At 37.9% G+C, this 16,236-nt stretch overlaps 1 protein-coding gene across 2 annotated transcripts in view; it reads left to right on the top strand.

The window, feature by feature from the left end:
* Window positions 1–16,236, top strand: part of Uchl3 (ubiquitin C-terminal hydrolase L3) — a 50,251-nt gene that overhangs the window by 15,719 nt on the left and 18,296 nt on the right. For both annotated transcript variants that reach the window (XM_052732568.1, XM_052732569.1), the window contains exons 3-5: window positions 2,382–2,538; window positions 2,864–2,949; window positions 4,446–4,493. In XM_052732568.1, coding sequence (XP_052588528.1) covers window positions 2,382–2,538; window positions 2,864–2,949; window positions 4,446–4,493 — 291 coding nt within the window. The remainder of the gene's footprint in view (window positions 1–2,381; window positions 2,539–2,863; window positions 2,950–4,445; window positions 4,494–16,236) is intronic.

The raw sequence follows: 16,236 nt of genomic DNA, 5'->3' as shown, positions 1-16,236 counted from the left end.
GTTAGCTCCTGTCTTCTTCCTTTAGTTAGTCATCAGCATTTAAAAAGCATACAGTCCTAATTAACACCAGTGACTTATTACTAGCAAGAACACAGTTTTCATTGCCAGCACCACCAAAATGAAAACAGGAAAAGGAAGAAAAAACAGGCAGCAAATAACAACCCCTTCCACACACAGTTTTAAAGTGTTTGTACTTATAAAAGTAGGTAATTTATATCAGTATGGATGGATGCTTATATAAGAGGTATCTACCACTTTTTGGTATCTCTTCTAATTTGGTAGATCACGTTTCTTCTCAAAAGTGACAAATTACAAACATTGAGAGGTCATCTAGTACATAGTACATAGTACATGTTTGGGAAATACAAAGTATTTCAGTCTTGTGACTCTGAATTGGAAATTTAGTATGGAGTTGAAAATACTTATTCAAACACCAATGGAATTGACCTGGGTACTTCAGTACATTTCTATAAAGTCAGTAATGGTGTTTCAAGTGTGTTCTTATTCTTACTTACCAGCCAGAGGATTATAGGTAAAGAGGTTATACATTTAATATATATGATATTTGTGTCTTTGTACTTGGTTGTTTAGTGTTTTTCCCCTTTCCTTGGTGGTTTTTGTTCTTCTTCTACCTTGTGTCATTTTAGACTTTCCCCCTTAATATTAAATCTTTAGAAGTTACCAGGCCTTATTTTACTTTGTCAGCATTAGAATTAAACAGCAAACTAAATGGTAGAACTACATAAACACTTCAACTTTGAGACCCTGATATACTCAGCTTTTTTAAAAAACCAGTTTAAATGAGTGAATTAATGTTGACACCCTCTGAAGATATTGCTTAAAACTTTGATTTAGAAGTACATTCATAAATTATTTTTAAGCATAGATACATTTGTTCTCAGAAGTACTTATTATTTTTTAGATTATTTTTATTTTATGTGTATAAGTATTTTGCCTGTATGCATGCATGTGCAGTGCCCAAGGAAGCCAGAAGAGGGCATTCGAACTTCTGGAACCGGAGTTACAGCCACTTAGGAGCCACCTTGTGGGCTCTCTGAATTAAACCCAGAACTCTGGAAGAACAGGAAGTGCTCTTAACTTCAGAGCCATCTCTCCAGGCCCTAGAATCACTTTTAAACTCTGGGTTTTCTATAGATATCATTTGTATCCTTTATTATGCGGATCAGAAAAAGACCCTGTGAAAGACTTCTGTAAAAGACCAAATGATAACAATTTTGGCTTTACTATAGGCATCAAAGCCTCTAACTTTTCAACTGTAGACAGATAGCCATATCAGTACATTAATACAATTTTACTTCATGAAAACAGGAGTGGGCAGGTTTAGCTGTGTGCTCTGCACTTTGCTTACCTCTGCTCTCTTGGACTCTCAAAATTGTAGACGCTCAGTTAGCAGAAGCAGTCATCTTTCTGCTTTCCTTTCTCCTTCTCACTCAGTTTTTAAAATAAAATATGTAGATATACTGTAGTGGGTAGCCATTCGCGCCTCCCTTGGCCCCGCCTTGTAGGTGTGACAGTTGCCGAAGTCTCAATGGGGGTTGGAACTTCCAGATCAAAGCTGGAATGGCTACCCACTACAATATACTTGTTTGTTTTATTCAGTGTGTGTGTCTGTGTGTCTCTGTCTGTGTTGCTGGGGATTGAACCTGTGGCTTCATGCATGCTAGGCCAGCACTACTGTGGATTTACACTCCCATTGCTGGTTGTTCATTTGAAGATTATATTTTTTTTTTTTTTTTTTTTTTTTTTTTTTTTGGTTTTTCGAGACAGGGTTTCTCTGTGTAGTTTTGCGCCTTTCCTGGAACTCACTTGGTAGTCCAGGCTGGCCTCGAACTCACAGAGATCCGCCTGTCTCTGCCTCCCGAGTGCTGGGATTAAAGGCGTGCGCCACCACCGCCCGGCTTGAAGATTATATTTTAAACCAAGCTATTGCAAAGGTAATTGTTAGATGGTGTGCACATTGAAAGTGTTAATACAGATTCCTATGTGCCTTCTAGTATGGTTGTACCAATGACTACTTTTAACAATGGCATATGATGCTGAGTGTCACCATGCTTGACAGGCTGAGGCAGGAGAATCATTTGAGCTCAGAAGTTCCAGACCAACCAGGACAACACAGGGAAACCCTTGTCTGGAAGCAAGCAATGAGTAAAGTAAATAATTCGAGACTGTCCTTTTTCTCATGTCTTTATTGACACAGAGTCCATTGTCTTTTGTCAGTCTGGTAGGTGATAATGTTATGATCTTACCTTAAAGCTTTTCTTATTTAATCTAAATCTCATCATTTCATATCCTTTACAAACTTGAGTGTTCTTTTTAGTGTGTGGTTTTTGCATGTGGACTATTGACTTTTCCCCCAATAGTATGAAGTGTTCAGGACAGAAGAGGAAGAAAAAATAAAGTCTCGAGGACAGGATGTTACGTCATCAGTGTATTTCATGAAGCAAACCATCAGCAATGCTTGCGGGACGATTGGACTAATCCACGCCATTGCAAACAACAAAGACAAGATGCACTTTGGTGAGATGCACTTTTCCCTTCAGATGTGTTAACTTGATTGAACAGGAGGGGGTGCTCTAACTTGATTGAACAGTAGGGGGTGCTCTAACTCTCTCAAACTATAAATCTCTTCTTTTGTTATGGGAATATACATGAAGCCAGGAGAGAAGGATATTAATCCTTCCCATTTTTTCATATTGTTTATGAACAGGCTCAGCAAAAGAACATTTGACTTTGTTATTTATCCCAAGAGTCTTAGATTTTTACCTAAGAAAATACTGTACTACTTCTTGTTAGTTTTTTTCTTTAATTAAACTTAAAATTTTAATCATTTTGACATTCTCAGAATCTGGATCAACATTGAAAAAATTCCTAGAGGAGTCTGTGTCAATGAGCCCTGAAGAAAGAGCCAAATACCTGGAGAACTATGATGTCAGTACCTTCTTTCTGTCTTGACCTCATCCCTGGGCAGCGTTACAGGATTGTAGGTTCTCTTAGTGGTTTGTCTTGAAACTATAGTTGGGGGAAAAATCATATCCATTACAAGGGCTTTTGTTTTTTAGGTAACTATACATGAAATATCTATAATGTTCAGTTGACAGTTCTGTGTCCAGGGCAGAATGAGCAAATATATATAGTTTGCAAATTAATAACTGTACTCTCTAATCCAGTTTGAAATGATTGTTCTAAGCATTTATTAGTTTTGAAATTACTTTTTTCTGAAGGATTTTTGTCTTTTAGTACTATCATAGATGATGTTCTTTGAAATTGGAAAAGCAATATGATATACATTTATTATAGTGTTTAGTGTTCCAAAATACTTTAGTTGCTTTACGTTTTAAAAACCTGGAAATTTCCTAAGAAATCCTTATGTTGCATAAAAGTAAAATAACATGACAGTTGCCAATAATTCCACCAGTGAAAGGTAGCTATCATTGATATTTTTATAGGGAACATGTATGTATATACACAATATTTTTTAAAAATTTGATCACACTGTAATACTGTTTTATAACTTGCTTTTTTCACTTATCACAAACGTATTAACACCAGTAAGTATATATTTAACATTATTATTCTAATGGCTGAGTAGCTTTCCATTGTATAGTATATTTAACCAGTAAAGTGATGTTTGGAATCTTAAGAGTTTTCTTTCTTTTTCACTACTTAAAATTATTGCAGATGTATATTACTGTGTCTGAGGTTTTAGAACCATCCTTAATTTCATATAATCATATACATTAAATGTATCAACATAGTTATCCTAGAAGAAAAATTGCTGATCAGTTTGCATGTCTTTATGGCTTTAATACTTATCACCAAATGGCTATATATAACAGTTATACTTTCACCCCAGGTTTTCTAGTGTGTCCATTTCTCTGCATCTTTAATAATAGTGGGTATGATTAGAGCATTAAGTTCAAATAACTGAATTCCCTAGCTTCTCATAAACGCATGCCTTTTGCACCACATTTTTAAATTGCCGACTGAAATGCATGAGTAAGCACAAATTCAGCCAGAGCTGCAGGAGCATGCACCTTGGAGAGACAGATGAGATAAGCTTCTTCAGTTTCTGTCTGTGAGCTGCTCACTTTATTCCAGGTCTCAAGGGAATAAAGTGTTAAGTGTGGCCTCTAACAGTTAAGGAAGCTATTTGACCCTTTCCTTGCACTTTGCAAATTAGAAACTGTGAGCTAGTCAGTTTCCTAACGCTTAAGAGGTTTGTGGGTAGAAAGGACAGTGGCTCATTTGCCTATCCAGATATAATTCTGAAAGGTTTAGTGCTAAATTGCTCCTAAAGTTCTTCCAGTTTCCCGCCTCATTACAGGATTTTAGGTGGTAAAAACTGAGCTTTGTTACTATTTTCATTTAAAAGGTAGATATAGCTGTTTTATTTTTTTTGTAAATAGTTTATATTCTTATTACAGGCTATTCGAGTTACTCATGAGACCAGTGCACATGAAGGTCAGACTGAGGTATTTCACATTTCTTTTAAAAAATGTTGCTGTGTGTAAATTTGACCTTATACTGTGGCTTTGGAAAAGTATTTGACTACTTTGGTTTTCTTTTTCTTTTTCCTTGGAATTTGCCTATGCAACAGCAGCAGTCAGAGTGATAGAAGAAATGTTTTTCCAGGCTGCTAACATGCTACATGAATGGCTGATTTACTTTGCCAGATCCTTTCACAGGTTGCAGATTGTGTATTTTTTGCTTTGCTTAACAAGTGGCCTATTTCTTCCCTCTCAGATTCCTGTGACTTCCACATACATCCAGTTTTTAGCCTGTATAGTCTTTGGGCACCAGTATCATGCCTAGCTTCCAGAAAAAAAGAAAAAAAAAAAAAGGTGTTGCTCAGTGACTCTGTTCTGGGCCACCATGATGATCTTCAAGTTTATGCTGCAGTGAGTTCTGCTGGGTCACTTCTGATCCTTCTCTTGCCTCTCTGTTTACTTTATTCATTTCTCTCATCCATCCCTTCTCTCTACTTTTCTCAAGCCGTTACTCTTGAAGGAACTTTGTCAGAAAATATTCAGTCAGAATAAATAGAATTTGATTAATTCAGTTGGTATATTTACAGCACCAGGAAACTGGACATTTCTTCCTGTGTGACTTGAAATCACAACTATCAGAGGGGTGATTATTTTGGGAGAAGAAGGGAACTGGTGGAAGGGGGAAGGTGTGGGGGCAAAAGAGGGCAATGAGGGAGAATGTGATAGAGTACGCTATATGAAGTGCTGTTAGGAAAATGTCGTAATGAAACTCATGTTCTATACAGTTAATGTATATTAATAAAAATGGGGAAAAGTCACATTTTCACATATGGGATAATATTGCTTATTGGCTTTAAAAATACTTGGAAAAATGACATAATTAAGAAATTGATTTTAGCCGGGCGGTGGTGGCGCATGCCTTTAATCCCAGCACTTGGGTGGCAGAGCCAGGTGGATCTCTGTGAGTTCGAGGCCAGCCTGGGCTACAGAGTGAGTTCCAGGACAGGCTCCAAAGTTACACAGAGAAACCCTGTCTTGAAAAGCCAAAAACAAAAGAAATTGATTTTAGATTATTTTTTTTTTTTTTTTTTTTTTTTTTTTTTTTTTTTTTTTTTTTTTTTAAAGATTTATTTATTATGTATACAGTTCTGCCTGAACATATCCCTGCAGGCCAGAAGAGGGCGCCAGATCTCATTACAGATGGTTGTGAGCCACCATGTGGTTGCTGGGAATTGAACTCAGGACCTTTGGAAGAACAAGCAGTGCTCTTAACCTCTGAGCCATCTCTCCAGCCCCTGATTTTAGATTATTATTAAACCCTTTTTAAAGTGAAAATACTTTGATACTATGATATAGCTGTAATTATTCTTCTTTCAAACCGTATGACTGTGGGTGTTTGACTAATTGAAACACTAAGTGTCCTTGTAATTGTCCCTTCTAAGCTGCTCAGTCTCTTTGCAAGTTGTAGACTTGATTTTTACTCCGTTTACAGTAGATGCACACAGTAGGCAGCTGTGAAATTCTTTCAGTGCTCCTGCTGTATGCATGCTTGTTGTGATCTAAGGAACTTTGGGTTGCACTAAAACTGGTGATGAGGGCTGGAGAGATGGCTCAGAGGTTAAGAGCACTGGCTGTTCTTCCAGAGGTCTTAAGTTCAATTCCCAGCAACCACATGGTGGCTCACAACCATCTGTAATGAGATCTGGTGTCCTCTTCTGGCCTGCAGGCGTACATGCAGGCAGAACTCTGTATTCATATTAAATAAATAAGTCTTTTAAAAAAAACTGGTGATGAGGCAGATCAATATAAGATTATTTCAACTCCAGAAAATTGCCTTTGTGGTACCTTCTTTCATGTCCATTCTGGATTTCCATCCATGTTATGGCTTTACTACCTGAATGATAGTCACATCTCTTTTTGTTCAGACTGAAACTTCGTCATCCTTTGTGATTGTGGATGCCAGTTGGCTGTCATGGAAATGACCTACTGACATTTTAGAATGCACTGTCCTTGCTTGAGGTTATTATCTGTGCCTTCTCTTCTGCCCTTCATTTTCCTATAGTTTTAACTCCATTACGTTTCTTGAATTGTAATTCAGTCAGTGACTCAGACTTTTGTTTTCCCACTGCAGTGATTCTCAAAGGTGGAGTGGAAGGAATGTACCATTTTTTAGAGGGCTTTTTCAGGTCTTACTCCCAATAGAGTTAATCTCTTTTACCACGATCTCACAGTTGAGAATCATTGTTAGATCCATATCATTTATGTCCATTATGACTCTTAAGACACATTGGGTTGAAAAATTAGTTTGAGGGCCATTCCTCAAGTTTCTGTGTCAATTTCAGCCTCTTTACAGCTTCTCTTAATCCTGACTACTCTGGCTGTTTTTCTGAAAATATTTCTCTCTACCAATATCTTATTTTATTGCTATTTTTTCTTACAATTTCTCTTTATGAAAATATTCCTTCTCTCACCATCTGCATTTCTGATTTCTACTTAGCATTCAAATTAGCTTCAATGTGACACTCTATACAAAGTACTTCTTATAACCTGTATATATTTGATCTATTCTATGCACTCTTTCATGTGACTTCAATGTTCTGCTTTTATTTATTTTCATATTCTTTCTTAGCTATTTAAAATGTTTTTTTTTTCAAGCAAAATGTGGTGATAGAAGCTTACATTTTAGCACTGAGATGGCTGAGGCAGGAGACTCAGCAATTTGAGTTAACCTGTTGTGCACATTGAGTTCCAGGCTCACCTAGGCTGCATAGTGAGACCCTGTCTAGACAAACAAACAGTAGTATACATTTCCCTACATTTTGATAGTTCTAGAATTAAGACCTGTTTGAGCTGTTGTCATAATTTACTTGCTATTATTTCTCCCTTAGTGGTATATAAAATGCCTCCCATAGATAGATGGTACCTTAGCTTATGAGGTAGGGAATTTTATCTTTTGTTGTGATTCTTAGGTCTAGAACTGATGTTTGGTTTATTTGTACATTTTAAATTATTCAGAACTGTTCTTTGCACATAGGCTCACTACATATTTACTATTTCCAGTATTAGATTAGAAATGTCTTTAGTGGTATAAAAACTTTAAAAAAAAGTCTCATAGGCTAGGGTATGGCTCAGTAGTTAAGAGTACTTACTGTTCTTCCACAACAGTTCTTCCCGCTGCTTGTTACTATAGTTACAGGTTATCTGATGCCCTCTTCTGCCCTCTGTTGGTACCTACATGCATATGGTGCCGTACATACAGTCAGATGCACACCTTTAATCTCAACACTTAGGGGAGGCAGAAGCTGGAGAATCTCTGAGAGTTCTAACACAGCCAGATCTGTATAGCAAGCTCTAGATTAACTAGGGATACACAATGAAACAAAAACCAAAAGACAGAAATCTTAGTTTTTTGGAGTTCTGCAGTAAATATTTCACTAGAGCACAGTTAACATTTTATATGAGTTCAGTTCCTTGTTTTGTGAGGTTGATTTTTATATTACAAGATGATCTTACTAGTAGCACCTAGTAATTATATGTTAATGACCTCTTGCCACTGAAGAAAAAAATGTGACACTGTATATTCTCAAATCCATTTCACAACAAACTTCGACCTCTACCAGGAGCAGTTTGCTTTCTTCATCTTATTTCAGAATCATTTGCCACCTGCTGCCTGTGGGCTTCAGAGTCTTAACACATTCTCTCTATTCCAACTGTTCTGTCAGTTCCTACACACGACCTAGGTCTTTCCCACCCAAGCCAGTTTGCCTGGGTTGCCCCCAAAATATAATTGAGTGGCTTAAACAACAGAAACGTTTTCTCTCACAGTTTTGGATGCTAGAAGTCTAAGATAAAGGTGCTGTCAGGCATCTCTCTCTGGCTTCCTGATAACTTCTGTGTGCATTTTGGGAATGGGAGATTTGAAGGATGTGGGGAGGAGAGAGCAAAAGAGATTGAGAATGAAGATCAATGTATTTGGTGTCTCTTTTCTTCTAAGGATTCTAGTTAGACCATCCTATGACCTGTTTGTTTTAGTTTACTTTCAATTGTTATGATAAAGACACTGAACAAAAGCAACTTGGGAGGAAAGGGTTCATTTTACCCGTACAGCTTGCAGTTAGTTGATCATGAAGATAAGTCAGAGTAGGAAATAGGGTGGCAATCCGAAGGTGGGGACTAACACAGAGATTGTAATACTGCTTACTAGTTTGCTTCCCATGGCTTGCTCAGTCTGCTTTCTTATACAACCCAGGACCACCTTCCCAGTGATAGCACCACCCACAGTGGACTAGGACCTCACACGTTAATCATTAATGAAGAACATGATGTACAGACTTAATTAACTACAAACCCAGCAGATAGAGGCATTTTCTCAATTGAAGTTCCTCTTCCCAATTCGTAATTCTAGCTGTGGCAACTTGACAAAAACAAAACAAAACAAACAACCAACCCCAGAAAAATAAACCAACCAAAACCTAATCAGGGCACTTTCAGATCTCAGTCATTTTTTTTTTTTTTTCAGGGAGGCCTTCTTTTACTGTCTACCTGTCTTTCTATCATAATATGCTATTTTCTTCCTGGTCTTTTAAAATAATCTATAATGAGTTGCTTCTCCCTTTCATTTATCCCTTCATTCTAATCATTTGCTAAAATGTGGGTCCCATGACAACACACACCGTGTTTGCCATGGATGTAGTATCAAGGTTAAAACATAGGATGTAGATTTTTATACTGACTCCTCTGCTTATTTGTGTGGGCAAGATATTTTCCTTGTGTAAACTACTGATAATATTGCCCACCTTATGAGATTGCTATGAAGATTAGTGAGTTGATTTCAAAAGCTGTTTTAAAATAGTGCCTGGCATTTAATGGGCAGTCAGTAAATATAGATGGTGATGCTGTTTTACTAGGCATTGAGAAAAACTAATCTGAGCGGTCATGAGAATGAAGCCAGGTAAAAGGAAGCTTGGACTTCTTGGGCATTTTAGAGCTACCAGAGATGCTATGTGTAGTGTTTATCAAATTGGGTTTATGAATTGGGTTCAGATCATGAAATTTATTTACTTCATAGTGGAATGTAGTGTTTTTGACCTGTGAAAGGCATTGAGCTTATGTATAGAAGTCTAAAGGTCATGGCAGATATCTTTAGTCTTTTATGTTTGGGTAGAAGCTTGTGAGCTCTCAGGGGAGAATAACCATGAGGCAAAAAGAAATTCCAGGGTTACTTAGGTATTAAAAGGAGTGGACAGAGGAAAAGGAGCCAGTAGTTAATAGTGTACCATGCAGTTGATCACAGATGGTGATGGCATCATTTCTATACTCGGAACATTTTGATGGGAATGGAGGGGCAGGGAGATTATTGCATGCTGAGATTTACAAACTAAATGAGAAGTCTGTTAAGTTGAGTCACTAGTGTTCAGTGGTCTTTTCAGAAGATTGACTGTGGCCACAGTGGAGTTGTTATTTGGATGTTTTTCACTACCTCACCATTACTGTCATCAGATATTGGCTAGTCCGGAAGTTTGGACAGTGGGCCCGCTTCATTAGTTTTGTTTACTTACTGAAAGATAGGGGTTTTTTTGTTGTTGTTGTTGTTGTTTTGTTTTATTTTTAATTAAACTTAAAAAATAAACAAGAGAGTGGCTATGAGTAGTTTTCAATGGAGGAGTCTCTCTATCCTGTGATTTCTTTTAATTTGCTACTTCACCATTTTGTATTGGATTCTAGATAGTAAGAATAAAAGTGTTGTTAGGTTAGTTTCCCCTTAACAATGCTATGGAAGCGGTTCAGAGTGTGTGCTGTTTACTTTGTAGGAGCTTTAGGATTACAGGTATTATCTCCCTTACAGATGAAGCAGCTGTGGCACAGTGAGGTTCAGCTACTGTCCCCAAGGCTTAGCCAGAACTCAAACTCAGGCAGTCTCGCTTCGTGGTCCTCTTCTAGTCCTGCCAGCCAAGTGCTGGGATTGCAGGTGTGTGCCCCCGTGCCAGGCCACACAGCACAATAAAACGTCAATAGGCGGACTATGTAGCCACTTTATGATTTGATTAAAGTGATGATCATTCTTCCTTGGGTGGAATGGACTGGGTGAGAAATAATAAATTGATTGTCTTTAGTTGTACTTGAATTTCATTTCTCCATTGATTTTGTCATTTTTTTTTCTTTGAAGTGCCATGTTAAAAAAAATTAGTGAGATTATATTAAGCTAAGTTTCCATTGACAAAAATGTTGTTCTACATGTATACTACAGTAATATGTGGCCCAATGCTAAATGCAGTTAAATATTTTAATAGTTACTGATTTGAAATGACTATAATTAGGTATAAGCATGTTTACTTAATTTAAAGAGGACTCTAAGTATCCAATCTAAGTCCTTTCAGAATGTTTAGAACCTGGCAGGTGGTTCCAAGTTGATATGGTCTGGGCATCTACCACGTAGATTAAAAGGTTCTGTTCAGACATGATGGCTTGGGTAGCATGAGTATTTTTAATTGTTAATGAACAGTCCACAGTGCAATAATGGAAAAAGTCTGCAAATCATCCATGAAGGCAAGAAAGAAAAACTCCAGTATACTTCGCCTTCAAACTCTGCTTTCACATCGTTTGCCAGAGAACCTCCATGTAAATCACAGTCATTGTTTTTGTATTTTTAGCTTACAAAAAGCATGTTATTTTACTATGTTTTTAAATAAACATGTCAAAATTGAAAGTATACCATAAATATACTTAGCATTTAGTTATATACTTAATTGTAGCATTTTTAGCATAAGATTAAGATTTTCTTAATATTTTAATATGAATATTTTATTATTCAAAATTTTTTCAAAACTAGTTCTTTGCATACTTTCTGGTGAGTAAATCAGAATTTACTTTCCATTTCCTTAATTTTGATACTTATATTTTTAGTTTTTCAACTTAAAAATAGACTTTATTAAATATCATTCTTTACTCAAGTGTTCATTGCAGATTCTTCCAAAGAGGTTTCTTTTAGGTGTGACTAAAGGGATAGACATTCTTAAGGCTTTCAGTCGATATCGTAAATTGTCTTTCCTTCACTTGGCAAACTAAGCCAGTGACACATGTTCTGTGTCAGAGGCTGTGCATGGTGAATATGAATAAGAAAGAATTTTTGTCTTCAGAAGTCGTCTTTGCTTTGACAGAGGGAAATAAGGTTTCATTTCTAATGACCCTTCAAAGATCTTTAGTAAATTTATGAAATGAATTTAAGGCACAAAATCAAATTTAATACTTAATGAAATTACAATGTAATCTGGCCAGGTTAGTGTTGCTGACTTTTAAAAGCAAGTCTGTTTAATCATTGGGTAAGGTTCTGATTCCAAGTATGTAGTGACAGATAGGTATATATAATTAAGGATCTACCACACACAGTTGTGTCTCTCAGTATTTCTAGTGGACAGATTGGCTCCAGGAACACTCATAGATAACAGATTCCTTGTGTAAAATGTTTATTTAACTTTTTTTTTTTTTTTTTTTTGGTTTTTCGAGACAGGGTTTCTCTGTGTAGCTTTGCGCCTTTTCCTGGAACTCGCTTTGGAGACCAGGCTGGCCTCGAACTCACAAAGATCCACCTGCCTCTGCCTCCCGAGTGCTGGGATTAAAGGCGTGCGCCACCACCGCCCGGCTTTATTTAACTTTTATTCATTATTCATTTTATATGTCCTTTAAGTGGAATGGTTTAGTATTTGCATATAATCTGTGTATATCCTCTTGTGTTCTTAAAATCATCTGTAGGTTACTTATTAATAGATATTAGATGTTAGGGAATACTAAGAAAAGAATATAAAATAGAATTTTCAATCCTTGATTGGTTAAATCAACAGATGGCAGCCGGGTGGTGGTGGTACACACCTTTAATCCCAGTACTTGGGAGGCAGAGGCAGACGGATCTCTGAGTTCGAGGCCAGCCTGGGCTACAGAGTGAGTTCCAGGAAAGGCACAAAGCTACACGGAGAAACCCTGTCTTGAAAAACCAAAACAATAAAAAAAACAGTTGGCGAGTTCATAGCAACATAGCTCTGTGTGTGTGTGTGTGTGTGTGTGTGTGTGTGTGTGAGAGAGAGAGAGAGAGAGAGAGACAGAGAGAGACAGAGAGACAGAGAGAGAGACAGAGAGACAGAGACAGACAGGCAGACAGACAGATCCAACCAATTAGAATCTAGGTGACTTTTGACTTAGCCAGTGCATATTGTCAATGTAGGAGACAAGTTTAAAGTTGTATCTTTATTGTGTAGATACAGTTTATGGCTTCATTGCAAACTGAAGTGAAGATGTTTACCGTTTTAAAATATCTCATTACCTTTATTTTGTGTACTCCTGCATGCATGTGAGTAAATACCATGTCATGTGTATGGAAGTCAGAGGCCAGCTTTCTGCAGTTGATTTTCCTTCCACCCTGGAGGTCCCGGGAGTCAGACTTGGGTCATTAGGCTTGGTGGCAGGAGCCTGTGCCTCTTGAGCCGTCTCACCTGCCCTGTAGCATAGCAGAAGTCCTACCATTCAGCCACAACCAAGCCTGCATGCCTAAGGTTAAGTGCTCACTCTCATTTGAGGACGCTTTTGTCTTTTTCCTCCGCTATGAAAGAAACGGCTGTTAGGAAGAACTTAGTTCCTATATAGAGTTTAAATTCCTGATTCTCTTGGAAGAGACAAATGGAAACAGCAAAATGTAGCTAAGGTATGTAAGTCCAATTTTATCAACAAGATTGAGATTATAGAGACTAGGGAGATGGCTCAGCATCTGAGCTTGGTTCCTAGCACCCATGTCAGGTGGCTCATGACCCCTCGGCAACTCCAGCTCCAGCATACCTGAAACCCTCTGCTGGCCTTCTTGGGTATCCGTACTCACATGCACACATCCCCACATGGATGTACACATACTAAAAGCAAAATAAGTTCTTTTTAAAGTTTGACACTAATTTCTGCTCATTTTTAGCTTTTTCTTTACTTTCCACAACCTGTTTCCTTATTTTGACATGACTTGGAGTCAGGTTTTGGGAGGCAGTTCCATTTCATTTTGTTCTCCACACTGGGAAGCCCAGCCTCCCAGCTTGCGTCCTCACGCCATCCTCCTGCGTCCCCACGCCATCCTCCTGCGTCCCCACGCCATCCTCCTGCGTCCTCACGCCATCCTCCTGCGTCCTCACGCCATCCTCCTGCGTCCTCACGCCATCCTCCTGCGTCCTCACGCCATCCTCCTGCGTCCTCACGCCATCCTCCTGCTCTCTCTTCTCCACTGCTGCTTCTCCACTGCGGTCCTGAGTTCAGGCCTTACGCTCCTCCTACCTCCTCCTCCTCTCTCCTTCTGTTCTCGTCTGAGAAATGGGAGCACTAAGCTGTTCTTTGAGGGAAACATCTAGACTGACCTCAGCAGTTCCTCCTTTCAGATCTAACTAGATGTGCTGCTTCCATCTGAAATTGCCTTAGGTATAAAAACAGACTGACGTGCATGGAGATGAGAAGGTTTTTCTCCTCGTATTCTGACTTTACAATTCACAGGGCACTGTTAGGATGGAAGAATTTGCACTTAATGAGAAGCATATTTGGGGCTACTCTCAAATTATATGAAAGGAATTTCTGAACCTTAGCTTAGGTAGCTTGACAACAGTAAGTTCAAATTTCATTGAACATTAAAAATTACAGTGTGGTGGTATTGTGTTCCCCAAAATATTGTGCACTCTAATAAATTTATCTTGGGTAAGAACAGAACAGCCACAATATTAAACATAGAGGTTAGACAGTGGTAGCACACACCTTTAATCCTAGCATTCCAGAGGCAGAGATCTGCCTGGATCTCTGTGAGTTCAAGGGCACACTGGAAACAGCCAAGCATGGTGACTCACGCCTTTAATCCCAGGAAGTAATGGCAGGAAGCAGAAAGGTATATAAGGTGTGAGGACGAGGAACTATGGCCCGGTTAAGCTTTCAGGCTTTCGAGAAACAGTTCAGCTGAGATCTGTTTGGATAAGGACTCAGAAGTTTCCAGTCTGAGGAAACAGGATCAGCTGAGGAATTGGCGAGGGGAGGTAGCTATGGCCTGTTCTGTTTTTCTGGTCATTCAGTGTTCACCCCAATACCTGGCTCAGGTTTGATTTTATTAATAAGACCTTCTAACAATTTGTGTTACATCTGGGCTCTGGGTTTATTTTTATTAATAAGAACTTTTAAGATTCATGCTACATTACAGACTGAAGTGAAAGCACAGTTGTTAGACTTGCATTGGGGTGTGTGTCAGGCAAGAGTATCTGGAGGCTGTGGGCATCTGCTGCATATGGTGAAGAAAGGGGCTCTGGGGAACATTGCCTGTGGAGTCTGCAGTGCTAGTTTATGTATTTTGATTCTAGTTTGTGCTTGATTTTGACAGCTTGGCCAACTGAACAGGGATAAGTTTTTATCTTTTGCATGGATCTGACTTTACTTTTCTATTTTAAATTCAACTTTAAATTTCCTCTAAACCTTAAAATCAAAATTATAATTTAATTCTAAATGAATTCCTGCAAATTTTAGGCTAGATTTCAGCACATGTGTGCTTGGTACCTGCAGAGGTCAGAAAAGGGCATTGGATCCCCTGGAACTGGAGTTGTGGATGGTTACATGCTGCCATGTGAGTATTGGGAATCAAGCCCAAGTCCTTTGCAGGAGCAAATGCTCAGCACACAGGAGACTGAGACAGAAGAGTTTGAGGCCAGCCTAGGAATGTGGTGAGACCCCATCTAAAACTTTGCTCCACCTTCCCCCAAATTGCCCATGAAATCTCAACCATAGTCCTCTCTGGTAGTCATGTTATATGTGTTTTGGAAAATTGTTTTTAAGTATCTTTCATGTTCAGGAAATTACATGTTATAATGTAATTATGGACATAATGACAAATTTAAATGAAAATGCTTTGGCTATAAGCCAAAATATACTTATTTTTGTAGCATTTTAAAATAATTTAGATGTCACCTACTAGACATTTGGTTTTTACCAGGGAAGTACTTTCAGGAAGGTCCTCTGCCCCCCTTTTTAAAGTTCTGGGTAATTTCATTTTGGCTTTTATAGCAATTCTAATTGCTTGGTGTTAAACTATTGGAAGAATACATTTTTTAAAAATGTATAGAGTATGTGCATATGATCTGTGAAAGGACATTTTCCCTTTAAGGACCTGGGATTTATGCTTTTATTTACCTCCTTCCTGCAAATAGTTATAAATTTGAAGGTCAGAAAGGAAATTAGAATTACATTTGGGAAATGTAATTCCCAAATGTAGAAATGGTAATAGATGCATCTATGAGTCAGTTAAATTATTGACATTGACAGAGTGAGGTAGCTCTCCATATTATGGAAAATATTGATATTGAAGCCAGGTGTTAACAAATCCCATTTTGGGATTAAAGAGCCCTAGTTATATGGCTTCTGCCTCCAGATAAATCATTGATCTTAGATTACCCAGAATTAGAGTAATTATAGTCACTATTACCCTCTTCCTCTTCTTTCTTTTTCCCCCTCTAACTTTGATTTTAAATAAGAATCAGAATGTTTAGTTTTTTATTTAAAACATTTTTAAATCAGCATCTTTAATGCCATTCTGTTGGAAAAGTAGAACATTTTATTTTTATAATGTCTTTGGATTCCTAGTAAGTATCTGTGTGAAGAACTAGAATTAAGATATAGGTTTACAGATTATACCTTGCTTTGTTTCTCTCTCTTTACTGGTTTTTTGTTTGATTGTTTG

The sequence above is a fragment of the Peromyscus californicus genome, unplaced genomic scaffold (assembly GCF_007827085.1).
Source record: "Peromyscus californicus insignis strain IS unplaced genomic scaffold, ASM782708v3 Scaffold_12__1_contigs__length_115047231, whole genome shotgun sequence".
NCBI lineage: Eukaryota > Metazoa > Chordata > Mammalia > Rodentia > Cricetidae > Peromyscus > Peromyscus californicus.
The sequence above is the reverse complement of the archived record's forward strand: the minus strand, read 5'-3'. Positions and strand labels throughout refer to the sequence as shown.